Source organism: Mustela erminea, chromosome 2 (assembly GCF_009829155.1).
Source record: "Mustela erminea isolate mMusErm1 chromosome 2, mMusErm1.Pri, whole genome shotgun sequence".
Classification (NCBI taxonomy): Eukaryota; Metazoa; Chordata; class Mammalia; order Carnivora; family Mustelidae; genus Mustela; species Mustela erminea.
Window position 1 is genome coordinate 154,317,526 of NC_045615.1, and position 16,605 is coordinate 154,334,130.

The 16,605-nt window shown below is 36.8% G+C and overlaps 1 protein-coding gene across 1 annotated transcript; it reads left to right on the forward strand.

Annotated features, from left to right (window-relative positions):
- The first annotated feature begins 5,435 nt into the window (after nt 1-5,435).
- Nucleotides 5,436-15,540, forward strand: LOC116585157 (mucin-5AC-like). The gene is made up of 3 exons (XM_032334487.1): nt 5,436-5,723; nt 11,102-11,158; nt 13,784-15,540. The coding sequence occupies exons 2-3, from the start codon at nt 11,111-11,113 to the stop codon at nt 15,353-15,355; spliced, it is 1,620 nt and encodes a 539-aa protein (XP_032190378.1). The 5' UTR covers nt 5,436-5,723; nt 11,102-11,110; the 3' UTR covers nt 15,356-15,540.
- The last annotated feature ends 1,065 nt before the right edge of the window (nt 15,541-16,605 follow it).

Sequence of the window (16,605 nt, forward strand, 5' to 3'; positions counted from 1 at the left end):
GGGTTGGGGTGTCAACCACTCATAGTCCAAAATCTACCTATAACTTTTGGCTCCCCAGAAACAACTACACTTAGCCTGCTGGTGACCTGAAGCCTTACCAATAACATAAACTGTTGATTAACATGTTATGTATGTTATAGGTATCATATATGGTATTCCTACAATAAGTAAGCTAGAAGAAAGAAAATGTTATTAAGAAAATCATAAAAAAAAGAGAAAAGACATGTACAATGCTGTACTGTACTTATAAAGGGAAAAATCCATTAAATAAGTGGATCCACACAGTTTAAACTCATGTTGTTCAAGGTCAACTGCATAGATATCTGGGGCCCATAAAAAGGATTGCGAAATCCGTGTTTGCTGCATTATTTGAGAATATTCACTCTTGCCATAGAAGACAAGAAAAATGAACCAAATGGATGAAATCTGTAAGCAGTGTTCAGCATAATAGCTCATGAGACGCAGGCAAAACATAGTATAGGAATGTCTCCTTTTGTTGTGCTTCACCTGAATGCTTTTCGCAGATACTGTGTTTTTTACAAATTGAAAGTTTGTGGCAACCCTGCATGGAGCAAGTCTGTCAGTGCAATTTTTCTAACAGTAGTTGCTCACTTTTTGAGCACTGTGCCACACTTTGGTAGTTTTTGCAATATTTCCAACTTCTTCATTATTTTTGTCTTTGCTATTGGTGATCTGTGATTTATGATTACAATTCACTGAAAGTTCAGATGATGGCATGTTTTAGAAATGAAGTATTTTTGTTTAAGGCATATACATTTTTTATACATAATGCTATTGCACACTTAATAGACTACAGTAGAGTGTAAACATAACTTTTATATGCACTGGGAAGCCAAAAAGATCATTTGACTTACTTTATTGCAATATTCACTTTACTGCAGTGGTCTGGAATCGAATTTGCAATATCTCTGAGGTATGCTTGTATACATTAAATATAGATAAAGAGTAAGTAAATGGCTTGTGACAGATAGGCAGAATTCATAAAATGTGTTAAATATAGCGCAAATAGCTTTGTAGCCTGTGAGACATGCTAAAAGGTAGAATAAATGAAATATTGAGGAACAAGAATGTTTAGAGATAGAAAAAGATGTACAGACCAAGTCATGACAATGGTATTTCCAGGCTGACCCCTGTCTTCTCTTCCTCAGCCACCCATTGGTGACACTATATGATCCCATTCAGGCCCCATTCGTGCTAAACTCCATAGTTTTTCAACAGGCTAATTGGGGAGCCGCAACAATAGCCAAACATACTTCCCCTGCCTCTCTTTGACAAAGAAGGAGGCACAACCAACCTAGATCACTCTCCTGTTGAGCTTTCTGGAGCAAACCTCAACTCTGGTTTTGTGAGGATGCCGTCAATGGGAAGAGTGTGTCAGAGAGAGACAGGACAGATGAGTGCTGTGCAACACGGGAATCCACCCACCTGAACCCTACCCAAAGCAGTGCACCTCTTTCTTCTTACTTCTCAATGAGAGGGTTGGATTTTTTTATTACTTTTTTTTAAGTAGGCTTCACGTCCAATATGAGGCTTGAACTCACAACCCTGAGATCAAGCGTTGCATGTTTTACCAGACAGGTAAAACAGAACCAGACAGGTGCCCCTTGACAAGTGTTTTTTAACTGATTTACTAAACCACGGGATTCAAATGTTCCAATTTGGTCTGCGAGTTTTTTGATTCTGAGACCTCTGGTTTGTGCTAAGAAGGCACCACTACATCAAAGTAATGCATTGTAGAGATAACTAGGTTATGCAAGGGAAAATGTTTCCTTTATTGTATCTTTCTGATTTTTCTCATCAAAGTCAAATATTATTTAGAAAGAGCATCAAAAATAATGCATAGTAGAATTTCTTTTTTTTTAAGATTATTTATTTATTTATTTGACAGAGATCACAAGTAGGCAGAAAGACAGGCAGAGAAAGAGATGGAAGCAGGCTCCCTGCTGAGCAGAGAGCCCAACGCGGGGCTCGATCCCAGGACCCTGAGACCATGACCCGAGCTGATGGCAGAGACCTAACCCACTGAGCCATCCAGGCACCCCTGCATAGCAGAATTTCTATTGAACAGAAGAGAGTGCTGTCATGCATTTTTAAATGCTTTCAAGGTAATTCTGACACACATCTACTCAGAGGCAGATTTTTATTTAGGTTCTTTGCACCAGATTTTTCAAAACATTGAATTCTAGACTTTCCTTTTATAAAATTTCTTAGAATTCAATTAGACTAAAGAGGATGTTAAAGTGTTCATTTTGTTTTGTTTTTGATCTACAAGTTAATTGTGGCTCATTTATCCAAATATATACTGAGTACTCACTATGTGCCAGGCACGGAGCTTCCTCAATTACTTGAGGAAGATACCGTCCTTAGCCCAGGCTTCTCTTGTACTCTCTACCAGCCCCAGAAATCTTTTCCCAATATATTATCTCAGGTAACCTTTCATTTTGAGCTCCCCTTACTCCTTTTTCTGATCTTTTTCTCTCTAAGAGGCTTCCTGATTCTGAATTATAAAAGTTGAGGAACTTGGCAGATAATGGTAATAGTCTCCTTTGAGAATAAAAGGTAGAAGAAATTAAAGACAAAGGAGATAAAGTTGAGGAAGAAAACCCAAAGCTTTAAATTTTTATTTTGTTATTTATAACAAATACTTTTCATAAATACATTAATAATTTTAAGAAGTCTATCTTACTGGGAGCAATGAAATTAACTCATCACTTTTATAAAATATTTAATACTATACAATACAGAAATTCAAAGGTGTGCTTTTTTTCAGTTTATTTTAATAATCAACTTCGTAGGAAATCACAGCTGCACATATGACCTCACAAGTAAGTGTAGCTCCAAACAGAACAATTGGGCTGTACTTACCAAATTATCATACCCACCTTGGATTGGCTATGATTGCTAAATCATAACACCTATTTTCCACAATCTAATCACCAGGTCTTTAAGTGTTTAATTATATCCCTTTTCCTAATATCAATCAGTTCTTCTCGTAAACCAGTCAGATGGTCTTGTATTTTTTAACAAACTGTTTCAAAACCCACTGAAATTCTTCCTTGGACGGTTTTCAAATAGTTTAGGTTCCGAGTTTTTTAAATATATATATATATATATATATATATATATGAGAGTTTATGTAGGAGACACAAATAGTTTTTGACAACAAAACTTATAGAAATATTTCTAAAACATATTTAACAAACTGTGTTTTTCATAAAAGAAGTTGTACTCAAGAAACAGCTACTTTTTCGTCCATCATTGTATGTTTATTTTAGGAATTACTTTATAGAGACATGTTAATGCTTCTGATTTTTCAAAGAATCAAAATGTTGCTTACTGCCAACAGCAACCTAGAAAAAGTTTAGAAAATCTAAAGACTTTTGTAAAACAAACAGCCTTTTAAAACACGTAACTAAAAGCTTATTATTGAACCTCAGTGCCATAAGAAATATTCTTTTTTTTTTTTTTAAGATTGTATTTATTTGTTTGAGAGAGAAACAGACAGCAACCACAAGTGGGTTAGAGAGGTGGAGGGAGAGGGAGAAGCAGACTTCCCGCTGACCGGGGAGCTCAAGGCTGGACTTGATCCCAGGACCCGGAGATCATGACCTGAGCCAAAGGCAGACACTTAAGCAACTGAGCCAACAAGATGCCCCATAAAAAATACTTTCATTGTCACTCTATTTCATTTTTTTAAAAAACATTTAAAAAATTTTATTATTTAAAACAATATAATTGATAAATTTCTTCAACTAACATACCTAAACTAAACTAAACTAAAAAAATTTTATTATTTAAAACAATATAATTGATAAATTTCTTCAACTAACATACCTAAACAACTAAACATACTGAAAATGAATTTGTCACTCCATGCTCTGAAACTCCCTTTCTTTTCTCTACAGATATCTTCACCATGCAGACTATCAAATAAAACAAAACATTTTGACATGCCCCCATTATACTAACTTAATAGTCTACCAGCAAAAAGTAAGGCTCCTAAGTAGAAACATGACATATGAATGTTTGACATTTGTATCTCTCAGTACTTACATTAGATACCAGTAATGCTTATTTTATTTTTTATTTTTAATTAAAGACTAAGTTCTAGAATGTTCTTTCCACATTTAACCAATCATCTTATACATATCCCCAGGTGAGTGTGCTCCACCCTGGAGATTTTAAGGACGTGCACTTAGTGTCACGACTTCTCTAAGGTCCCTCTGTTTAGTTTAAGAAAATTCTCTCTCAACTGAACACAGACGAATGGAACAAACACTGAAATATGGCACTTAAGTGTTAAAACCACTTATAACATGAAGGACGGCCAGTCTAAACTTTAGAATTCCTAGGTTTGAAGTTGCACAGAAAAGAAAAAAAGGAAATACCAACGTGAAGGTTAAATTTATGTAAAGCTGTAAAGTTTTGTTAACAGCTTTTCCAAGTTCAACAGTCATTTGACACAAAGACATATTAGCATCCATCAATAACTAAGATGTTTGTCCCAAATGAACCTCCTCTAAAGTGCAAATTGTTTTTCTAACCTTTCTACAATCCACTCTATCATGGGAAGTGGAATAGAAACTATCATGATGTTCCCTACAATTTATCCTCAGTTCTCAATGTCTCCGTGAATGAAGATCACAGGATGGCTTATTTTAATGATTTGGCTCTTTTCTCAAAATAATTCATCCTAAATCAAAACGTGGATAACTGGTTGAATTTGTTCCATTTAAGTTTCATTATAGTGCTAGAGATATGCATATAAACACAAAAAAATAGCTTAAAAATATTCTAAAAGTTAAACTTAAGAATCAAACTTTCTTAAGCTGGAAGAAATAACTTGTGTTAATGTAAAATCTATCTGAATTTAACACTCTCAAACAACTGTCTCAACAAATGTAGACATTTAATGCTATAAACATAATAAAAACATATAATCATAATATTATAAACAATCCACCTATTTCACTCAGATCATTTTCCTTTAATTTTTCACAGTACTGGATGTTCAGACACTTGACTAGAGAGTCAAGACCCTGCATCACATTGCATGAGACATTATACCGTTCCTGGAATTTATTTAGCCTGAAGTAATGGCTGAAGATCTGAGACAGGTAAGTAGCTCCTTCCTATATTTACTATCGCTTTTAAGTACGCTTACCTTACTAATGTTAAATATCAATGAACCCTAACCCCTTGACATCATTTCCAAAGAATGGACAATCTTAAATTCTCCTGGTAGTTTAGTTCCTCCTGAAAGCATGTTAGATACTATAAAAAATAATATTAAAAGACACCAAGGACAATAAGTTTCCATCAATTAGAAGTCCTCCCATAGACACACCCTCGGAAATCCCAAAGAGTTGAGAAACTTTTCAAAATGGACTTGAATGTTCAATCTGTTCATCAGAAGAAAATGAGTCTCTATCTGCCGAAGAAAAGAATATATGCAAAAGGGTGCCTGCCAATATCTACTTACAGCTACCCATTGTTTAAGAAAAGATCATCAGACTAGAAATAAGTTCATCACACTTTTTTTGTTACTAGGAGAAATCCAGCAAAAAGGCTGCATATAATCACCAGTATTTTCCTATGAATTCTCCTTCCTAGTATCATTTTTAATTCTAGTTACCATCAAGAGGATGTTCACATACAGTTGCTGATAAGAATCTACCTGACGAGAAGGAACTCCTAACAGGGTAAGTATATGGATATTTGGAAATATCCAGTCCATTCTGGAATTTACCTACAATTCCTCAGTTTACAATAGAGTTCTTAATAAAGGGCACATATAAGAAATTCCAGAAGATATTAATTGCAGCCGATCCAAAAGCTCAAATGTGCCTTGAGATAAAAAGGTGGGACATAGTATTTTTTAAGACTGAAAGTTTTCAGGGCATCTGGTTGACTCAGTCAGAATAGTATGTGACTCTTGATCTTGGGGTTGAGTTCAAGCCCCACGTTGGGTGTAGAGATTACTTAAATAAATGATTTTTTTTTTTTAAGATTTAAATTTTTCAGCAACTGAATGTGGCTAAGAAAAGAGATTTTATTGTATTTTGAAATAGTTATTTTGGAACAACTCTTGAAACTAAGATAAAATGCAAAATCCAAGACCTCACTATGGTTTCATAACACCCATGTAATAAGTAATAAGTCTTGCTGTTGGAATTTCTCCAGCTTTATCTCAACCACTCGTCCCATTGACCACTATCCTCCCACCACACTGGACTTCTTGAAATTTGGCTGTGTGTCTGCCTTAAACCCTCTTTCCGTACTCATTATCTAGCTAACGTTATTCATTCTACAGATGTCAGCATAAACGTCACTTCACCAAAGTGGTGCCTTTGCATTCCTTATCCCTCTCAATCAGAATTGTCCTGTTTTATACCCTCTTATAGCACCTGTACTTGTTCTTCATTGCACTCATCACCATTTCTAATTGGCTATTTGTGTCTTTATTTAATTATGGCTTGTTCTATGAGATGAAAGAATTCTGCTTTGCTCACTATTGGATTCTTAGTGCCCCACATACCCCTGCCATGTGACAGACTTACAGTAACCTTCCGTCCAATTTTCCTTTAAATAAAATGTTCCTCCCAGGATAGCTTAATTTTCTGTAATGTTCACCAGAAGAGGTAATAGAAACCAAATTAAGTTAGCACTTGTCAAAATAAATGTCATAGTGAAAAACCCTCAATATGTCCCATGGCTTCTTTTATCTGAGCCTAACATGAATTTAACAGGAACAAAATATTTTCTATTTTTACTGTGTTTTTTTAAAATTGTGATTTTTTTTTACTCTCATCCTTTATTATGTCTACAAGATCAAAATTGAATTAAGTTAACTAGACACTTGGAAAATTAAATCCTATGTAAATATAATCTTCAGGAAGCCTATCTCTAAAAAAAAATATGTGATTTCAAACTAATAGAACTAGCTGAAATATTTGGAGTTAGAACGTTGTATATAAGAGCCTAGTCATTTATTTGTGTGTGCAAAATCTTTAGGATTTAATTTTAAGAAGAAAAAAAAAACTTCATTTTAAAAACTCAGCTTTAAAATGAAATAATGAACATCTTACAATGTAAAAATAAAAACAAAAAACTAAGGCTTAGTCTAGAGTTGAAACTTATCTCAAAGAGCAGTGTACATTATTCAAATAAAAAGTACAAGAGCATTTAAAATATTTGCTTTGTGGGGCACTGGGTGGCTCAGTGGGTTAAAGCCTCTGCCTTCGGCTCAGGTCATGATCCCAGGGTCCTGGAATGGAGCCCCACATCAAGCTCCCTGCGGAGCGGGGAGGCTGCTACCCCGCCTCTCTCTGCCTGCCTCTCTCCCTACTTGTGATCTCTGTCAAATAAATAAATAAAATCTTTAAAAAAATAAAATAAAATATTTGCTTCCTAACCTATCAGTCCTTCTTCTCGCTCTCAACCTGCACTCTGTGAGGGAATATTTATTTGTGTTAGCTATGCCAGGCACTTTGGCAGGCACTAAGGATACAGAAATTTGGGTTTTTTAAGTTCCAGTCTTAAGAAAAAACCCTCAAGGGTGCCTGGGTGGCTCAGTGGGCTAAGCCTCTGCCTTAGGCTCCGGTCTTGGTGCCAGGGTCTTGGGATCGAGCCCCGCATCGCGCTCTCTGCTCAGCGGAGAGCTTGCTTCGCCTCTCTCTCTGCCTGCCTCTCTGCCTACTTGTGATCTCTCTCTCTCTGTCAAATAAATAAATAAAACCTTAAAAAAAAAAAAAAAAGAGGAAACCCTCAGTCTGGACATATGTAGGGGGTGGTCTGGGTGGAAGAGTAGATAATACAGTTTAATTCGGGTTAGTATTGGGCATAATGTGAGGACACAGGAAGGCTTAGGGGTCATAGCCATACGAAGTTTTAAAAGATGAATAGAAGTCATCTGCCCACGAGATCGATGGGAGACAGAGAAGCCAGTGCAGATTCCAGGTAAGAGCACCAAGGGTAGCAAGAACATAGAGTAATTGGAAAACGGCTGGTTCTTTACGCTGGCATAGCTCATTTAAAAAAATATTAGACAGAATGCAGAGGACCTGTACACCTAAAGAGTTTGGATTTTATTGTGCAGCTGTGTAAACAAAGGAGTTTAAGCAGATTTTTGGAAGGACATTCCGGTTACAGAAGAAAAGGAACTGCAGGAAGGGTGGAAGGTAGAGCAGTAGGGCTTCAGGAAGCTTGGAGGCTCTCACATAGTACCTTAAGGAATTGTGAAAAAAACCTGAACTACAGTTGGGGACATGGAATGAGGCAAAAAGGATGAGGAAATCTAATGAACTGAATAAAGACTTGGTACGGGTGGGATTGATTCAACAGGTTGAAATGTGAGGTGGGAGTGTGGAGTGAAGAGGAGTTTGACAAGCGAAGTCAAAAATGACTTTCACGGGGTGCCTGGGCGGCTCAGTGGGTTAAAGCCTCTGCTTTCGGCTCAGGTCATGGTCCCAGGGTCCTGGGATCGAGCCCCGAGTCGGGCTCTCTGCTCAGCGGGGAGCCTGCTTCCTCCTCTCTCTCTCTGCCTACTTGCGATTTCTGTCTGTCAAATAAATAAATAAAATCTTTTTTAAAAAAAAATGACTTTCATATTCTCCTTTAAACAAGTGTGTGAATGGTAGCGTCACTCATTCAGAAGGGATTGTAGTAGGACAAGAGGTGGGGTGAGACAGGCATGTTACTAGTCTAGTTTTGCAAGTGTCAGTTTGGAGTTCCTGTTGGAAATGTGAAGGGGAAGTGCAGTGGTTGTGGGATACACAGTTTGGGAGATCAGAGAGAGCTCTGTTGTAGAGACAGAGATTTGGGAGGCAAGAGCTTGGAGCTGGCCGCTGAGGTCCCCGCTGCGGTGAGATTGCTCAGGAGGACACATGCAACAGAAGACAGGACCCTCCGAAGGCACTGTTCTCTCTTTCTATTCCATGCTCTGCTTTCCCCGCACTTCCTCTATCTCTCACCACTTCCGTATCTCTGTACTTCTTAGATAAGATCCCATTATAAGGAACTAAATTTTGTTTTAATGATTCCTTAACTATGTAAGAATTGTTATATACATTTTGTTTAACTTTTAAGTAAACTCCACCTTGTGCGTGGCTTGAACTTAGGACCTTCAGATCCACACCTGAGCTGAGATCAAGAGTCAAACACTTAACTGAGCCACCCAGGCGCTGTCATTGTGTTTAACTTTTTTTTTTTTTAATTTTATTAATATATAATGTATTATTTGCCCCAGGGGTACAGGTCTGCGAATCATCAGTCTTACACAATTCATAGCATTCACCAAAGCACATATCCTTCCCAATGTCCATAACCCAGGCCCCTATCCCTCTCCCTCAACCCCCTAAGATAACTATTTTTAAATTTATTTTTTATTTATTTTCAGCATAACAGTATTCATTATTTTTGCACCACACCAGTGCTCCATGCAATCCGTGCCCTCTATGATACCCACCACCTGGTACCCCGACCTCCCAACCCCGCCCCTTCAAAACCCTCAGTTGTTTTTCAGAGTCCATAGTCTCTCATGGTTCACCTCCCCTTCCCATTTCCCTCAACTCCCTTCTCCTCTCTAACTCCCCATGTCCTCCATGCTATTTGTTATGCTCCACAAATAAGTGAAACCATATGATAATTGACTCTCTCCGCTTGACTTATTTCACTCGGCATAATCTCTTCTAGTCCCGTCCATATTGATACAAAAGTTGGGTATTCATCCTTTCTGATGGGGGCATCATACTCCATAGTGTATATGGACGACATCTTCCTTATCCATTCGTCCGTTGAAGGACATCTTGGTTCTTTCCACAGTTTGGCGACCGTGGCCATTGCTGCTATAAACATTGGGGTACAGATGGCCCTTCTTTTCACTTCTTCTGTATCTTTGGGGTAAATACCCAATAGTGCAATTGCAGGGTCATAAGGAAGTTCTATTTTTAATTTCTTGAGGAATCTCCACACTTTTCTCCAAAGAGGCTGCACCAACTTGCATTCCCACCAACAGTGTAAGGGGGTTCCCCTTTCTCCACATCACCCCCTAAGATAACTTTTAAAAAGGAGTGAGCAGGGGTACCTGGCAGGCTCACCCACTAGAGACTGCAACTCTTGATCTCTGGGTTGCAAATTCAAGACCCAATTGGGTTGTAGAGATTATTTAAAATAAATAAATAAATAATTTTTTAAAAGTAGGTGAGCATTTCAGTTTCTACTTTTTTCTGTATAAAATTAGCTAAATTGTCTTTTATATGGGTAAAAATCTGAACTAATTTGGGAGAACATAGGAAGGTAAATTTGCTTATAAGATATTTCCAAAATTCTTACTCCAGTATCAGTCTTTAAGTATGATTTTTCATTTTCAACCCAAGTAAGAAAATGATGATGCATTTCCTTTTTTATGTAATATATAGCCTTATCTGCCTAGAAATATCTGGTGCATAGCAGAAATATTATGCATAATTTAAAATTATACCACACAGTAAAATCAATACTAATAGTCTTCCAGGATTTTAAACACTTCCTGTAAAGACTTTGTGTTGTTGTTGTTGTTTATACATGGGTAGGATATTGCACAAATATCCTCTAACTTTGTCTGGAAGATATTTCTTCGCAAACATACAGGAATCCTCAGAAGATAAAAGGAGTTTAATTTACAGACAGGCTTTAATTGTGGGAAAAAAATGTTCTTTATAAAATATCAGTATTTTAATTATTTGAGCTCTTATTTCATGAGCCTTAAAAAAGAAAATAAAGGGCTGCTTTTTGCATTTATTTATAAATATATAAATATAATATAAATAAATATAAATATATAATAATTATTATAAATATAAAATATATAATGATAGTATTGATATTAATATAATGATATTATTAATAATTTATTTAATAATTAATAATATGATTATATAATAATATAAATATATCATGTTTATATTAAATATAAAAATAAATATAAATATATAAATATAAATATTAAAACTTTTCTAAGCTATGCCTGTTGTGTAAATAAATTTTTGCTCCAGTCTTGCATCAGTGTGACTAAAAGAATAATCATTTTGGCTTTTTGCAGCAATTAAACATGAAAATCATATTCCAAATTCTTTGGGTTCTAAGCCTCTGCTTCTTGGTAAGTTCCATTAATCAGAAAGATTCTTCATGCTTATCTGACTCTAGTAGTGGACAATGACTTGCAATCATCTTTGTAGAATTTTCACTCTAGTTGATCTTTGACTCCAAACACTGTAGTAAAAGGATGCATAATCAATATGATGAGTTTTTAAAAAGATACAAATTTTTGCATGGGCTTAATACATCAGCCATGAACGCAAAAGCCAAAAAAAAAAAAAGACTCCAAAAATTATTTTGGAACAATTTATGTTCCTGTTGAAACAGGAACATAAAGTATCAAAAGACTACTTTAAAACAGAATTTCATTTAGATATATTTGCTCTGATATAATTATTTAAGGGAAAAACATCCAAGTGTTTTCTTTTCTTTTTTTTTAAGATTTTATTTATTTGTTTGTTTGACAAAAAGAGAGAGAGCACAAGCAGGGGGAGCAGCAGAAGGAGAGGGAGAAGCAGGCTTCTCACTAAGCAGGGAGCCCAATGCTAGGCTCGATCCCAGGACAATGGGATCATGACCTGAGCCTAAGGCAGTTGCTTAACTGACTGAGCCATCCCTCTAAGTGCTTTTCTTTTCTTTCTTTTTTTTTCCCACCTGTCCTCATTTCATCACATTGGCCGTAGTTCAGACCTCAGGGAGAAAGCTGGTGAGGGTGTTCAGATTTAAAATACTGTATGTAGCAGATGGGCTAGAAATCGTAGTAGAAGTTATGAATTTGATCAACCCTACATCCCAAACATCTTCTCTAAATGTTCCCAATCCTTTCTCAAGCTAACTGCTATCAGGCTCTTCTCTTGGACCCTGGATTCCCCTGTACCTCTCTCAAGTTGGGGCTGGTGTCTTCCCTCTTCCTGCATGGTTGACCTCCTTGCTTTTGATCACTGCTTCCAGCCTATACATTCATATTGTTTTCTCAACAATATGAATGTTTATTTTTCTACTTTGAATTTCCCATCACCTACTACAGGACCTACCAGCCTGTCCAGCTTCAGTCATCAATTGACCCCGGTTGCTGGTTCTCATTCCTCAAGGGTTTTAGCACCTGCTCATTATCACTCTCTGATGTTATTCCCATCTTAATTCTTGGTAATTTCAATATCCTCATAGACAATCTTTCCATAACGCTATCCTCTCAGTTGCTGATACTGCCATCTGAAGAGATCTTATCACTCACCAAACCAACACTTCTGTCTTTCCAGGCCTGTCCCTCTTGGGCTCTAAATGTTCTAAGCCTATTTCATTGTCTTAACTTCCCTTGTGTTCTCACTTTTCTCCTTAGCTGAATTAGAGTTCATGGTCTACCAGTATTAGCCCCTCCTTTCTTTTCCTCCCATCCATATGGTTTTTCACTCTTCTAGATAACTAGCACCATTCCTCTCCTCTCGCACGTCCAAACCTCTTGCTCATCCTCTTTCTCGCTGATGACTTACTTCCCATTTCACCAAGAAAATAAAAACAACTAAAGACAAACCTTCACAAGTTCCTATCACCATTATCTATACTCACCTACTCTCAGCCACACCTATACTGAGCAGCCCAAATTCCTTGCTAAAACCAATCTTTTCACCCATGCACTTGATCTCAGACCGTCTTGCTTACTCAAGGACGTCACCCCTAAAACCCTCCTCTCTCTGCTCTCATCACTTTTCTCACTCTCAATTAGATTTTTCCCAATAATATGAATGTTTATTTTTCTACTTTAATAAAGAATACTCCTATCAACTCCCCTCACATCTCTCTCAGATACTGCTCTACTTGAGAAAAATTGTCCATCCTCAATTTTATTTAACAAATGAGTTGGATTGAGATTGTATGAAATTTTAAAAAGCTTTAACTGGAGAACTGTGGATGACTGTAGTAACATATATGAGGTCCTTTATGAAGGCCCAAGTATATCAACAGCAATTTTCTTGAGAAATATAAATAAGAGTTTCTTGTATATTGTACTCTTTTTAAGTAATATGATTTATTTATCCTAAATTAAATTTCCTTTTCAGTAAAAAAAGATTAGCTTATTCAAGACTAAGTTATTCAGGGTCTGATAAGCACCCAAAATTATACTGAGTCTTAAAATGACATGAGGACATACAAAAAAGACAATTATTTCTTTCAGGGAGTTTAAATTTATTGTAGAATCTTTAGAAGTTTATAATTTAGATAAATACTTAACTTTCTGACATGAGGTCCTTATTACTATTATAGAAATAAAAACAAAAATTCTACAGAAGAGGGAGAAATTAATTCAGATTGAAGGATTCTTTTAAGATTGTCTGGAAAAACAATATTGGGTACATGCATACACATAATATGCATGAATGGCCAAAGGCTTCATCTTCATATGTACCAGTGCTAAGATCTTCTAAATCTCACTAAGAGATATTGAACATGGAAGGAAGGAAGGAAGGAAAAGAAAGAGATAGAAAGAAAGAAAGATAGATAGATAGATAGATAGATAGATAGATGGATAGATGGAAAGAAAAATGTTCACCTGTTTAAATGCAGGCTTTTTTTTTTTTAATGAGCCAGAACTGTAACTTTTAGGAACAGATGTTCTTAATTCTTTGTAATTTAACATTTTGCAATAGAGATATTAAGTATGATTGATTTTGCCTATGTCTATCTTCAGGGCAGTCAGAGTCAAGAAAGGAATAATGGGTTCAATCAAAGAAGACTGTTGCGTTCATCTGGTCAAGTGCTAGCTCGTTCACAATCTGCTCAAGTCAAGCGTTTTCCAAATCCAAATCCGCCAAGATCCATCTCGCCTCAATATCACCAAAACTTAGCTGGCCAGTCACTAAGTAGATCAACCAATTCAAAGTTACTTCCTCCTACAAAGCAATTGCTTTTAAAGACATCGATCCCAAAAAACCTAGCAAAACCACAAACTCATTCAAATAGAGCCAGCCAATCAAAACTAGGTCCAACTGAGTACAGTTCAAAAACTCAAAGTAGGTCTAGGCTGCCACAAGTTTATCAAAATAACCCTATTCAAAAAAGTCCCTGTTTCAAGTCACCTATTCGCAATAGATCCAATTCATTACATCCTGGTCCATTATCATACTCTAAAACACAGTCTAAAAAATCCCAATCTCTTCCAAATTCATCTGTTAAAAGAGTGATCAGGCCGTTCAAATCTCCTTCAAATACAATCTTTCAGCAAAAACCTCAACTAACCAAACGTAATCCTAATCCACCCACGCTGCAAAAAGCTAGCCTAAACAAGGCACATGCAAATGAACTTGCTACAAGAGCTAGACAAAGGAAGCGTAATCCAAAAGCACTTGTCCAAAATACAGCATGCCACACCAAAACTCATCTGCAGCCACCTGGTGGAAGAATATATATACAGCCACTTGATCCAAGAAAACGTCTACAACCATTGAGTCAAAGAAGACGTCCACAGTCATCTAGTCGAAGACGACACCCACATCCACTTGGTCAGAAAATATCAAATCCACCAATTAAAATACCTGGACAAATTAAGCCTTGTATTAGGCCACACATTCAAAACAAACCTGGATCACACCACTATCATCCACATTTATCTCTTTCTCCAGGCAGGCTATATCCACCTCCCTTTGTTCCCAGCCCACGACCTCAGGTGCAACCAGTTAGCAAGGTGGTAAGCACTAGAACCCAAGTCTTAAACACAACTCCATTTTCTGCCATTGCCTCCACAACTCCCCAGACTATCAGCTCCCACACAACCTCAGCTACAACCACAAACAAAATCTCATCTGCTCTCATCTCTGAAAGGACAAGTCCTTCTGATATCACAGTTTCCAGTCCTGAAATCCAAGTTCCAGTCACCATTCCGCCCACAGCTGCAACCACGTCTAATGCCCCAGCTACTGAGATTTCGACTCCCTTTGTTACTACCACTCCTCTCATAGCCACCACGCAAACAACTCCTTTTACCACACAAGAGATTACCACTGTACATGCAACTGCTGGAGATCCAACTATACTTTCCAACACAACCATCACATTCACAGCTGCAGCACTTTTTACCACCACATCGTCTGCCATTACTGTGCAAAATACCACTGCTTCCACCAACACCTCATCTGCAGCTGATACGGAAGGGACCAGGATGACTACTGAGTCAGGATATGAAACAACAGAACTTCCCTATAGTAGCCCCAACACTGATGATAACTATATATTTGAAACTACAGAATCTGATTATTATTATTAATAATTCGATGTCTCTAGTCCTGAAATTACACCAACTACCCACACCACTCCAAAACCTACCTCTACCATCAACCGAATACCACAATTTTCTAAACTGTATTGCTCTTTAACTCCATAATTGTGCCTTTTTTTTTCTAAACTATTTCCAGAGTATTTAGAAAGATAATAAAGATTAAACAAGTGAGATTATGGAGTATTTTATGATTTCATTTAAAAGGAACTCTTTAATTAGTCATTTTAAAGCACTACTTTCCTTTTCCATCACTGCATGACTCTACTAAGCCCTCAATGAGAGAATTAGATAATTTAAGTACAAATACAAACACTTCTAGAGTCTTCCTTAAGCCTCAAAGCTTAGTATTGGGGGATTGGAGAGGGGGAAGAAACTAATAGACTTTCATGGATTTCATTGAAAATTGTCATTTAATTTGTTCTAGTAGAAAAGGATAACAGAAATATTATCAACTGCTTAAAAGTATAGGTATGGGAGTCAGATTCATGTTAAGTCTTATTCCTGCCATTTATTGCTGGAATAACCTTGATCAACCTTTCCAGTCTTCAAATTCTTCATGTATTAAAATGATAATAATGCCTCATCTTATAAAATAGTTGAGAATTTAAAAAAATTTTTTTTTAAGATTTTATTTATTTGACGGAGAGAGAGAAATCACAAGTAGGCAGAGAGGCAGGCAGAGAGAGAGAGGGAAGGAAGCTCCCTGTTGAGCAGAGAGCCCGATGTAGGGCTCAATCCCAGGACCCTGGGATCATGACCCGAGCCAAAGACAGAGGCTTTAACCCATTGAGCCACCTAGGCACCCCATAAAATAGTTGAGAAATTTAAAATGAATAATGTACCTGACATAGATAGCTAACACAGAGTAACCACTAAACGGTGGTGGTTGTCAGAAAATTGTGAAGATCTTCTTTACTGCCCTCCAACACATGAATTAGAACTCTCTCTCCTTTTCTCATTCCACATTAGCTTAGCATTTGGCTGTTATTATCCCTGCAGTGGGACAGGTGGTTCCTGATCTTGCTTTCCCTAGAACCCATTCATTTGCATCTATTAAATCTGGGAAACCATGCTGCCTTATTCCATAATAATAGGGAGTTGTGCAGTTAGATAGATAGACTCTTCAGTCTTCATGAGCTCTTGATTTTATCATTTTCTTTCAGAGATTCAATGCAAAATTGGATATTACGGTAAAAATATCACTTAGAGAATTCAGATCATATGAATTTAAGCTTCAC

Coding starts and splice junctions, on each gene's coding strand:
- LOC116585157 (XM_032334487.1), top strand. CDS start 11,111: ATGAAAATCATATTCCAAATTCTTTGGGTTCTAAGCCTCTGCTTCTTG. Junction 11,159..13,783: donor TTCTAAGCCTCTGCTTCTTG/GTAAGTTCCATT, acceptor GTCTATCTTCAG/GGCAGTCAGAGTCAAGAAAG.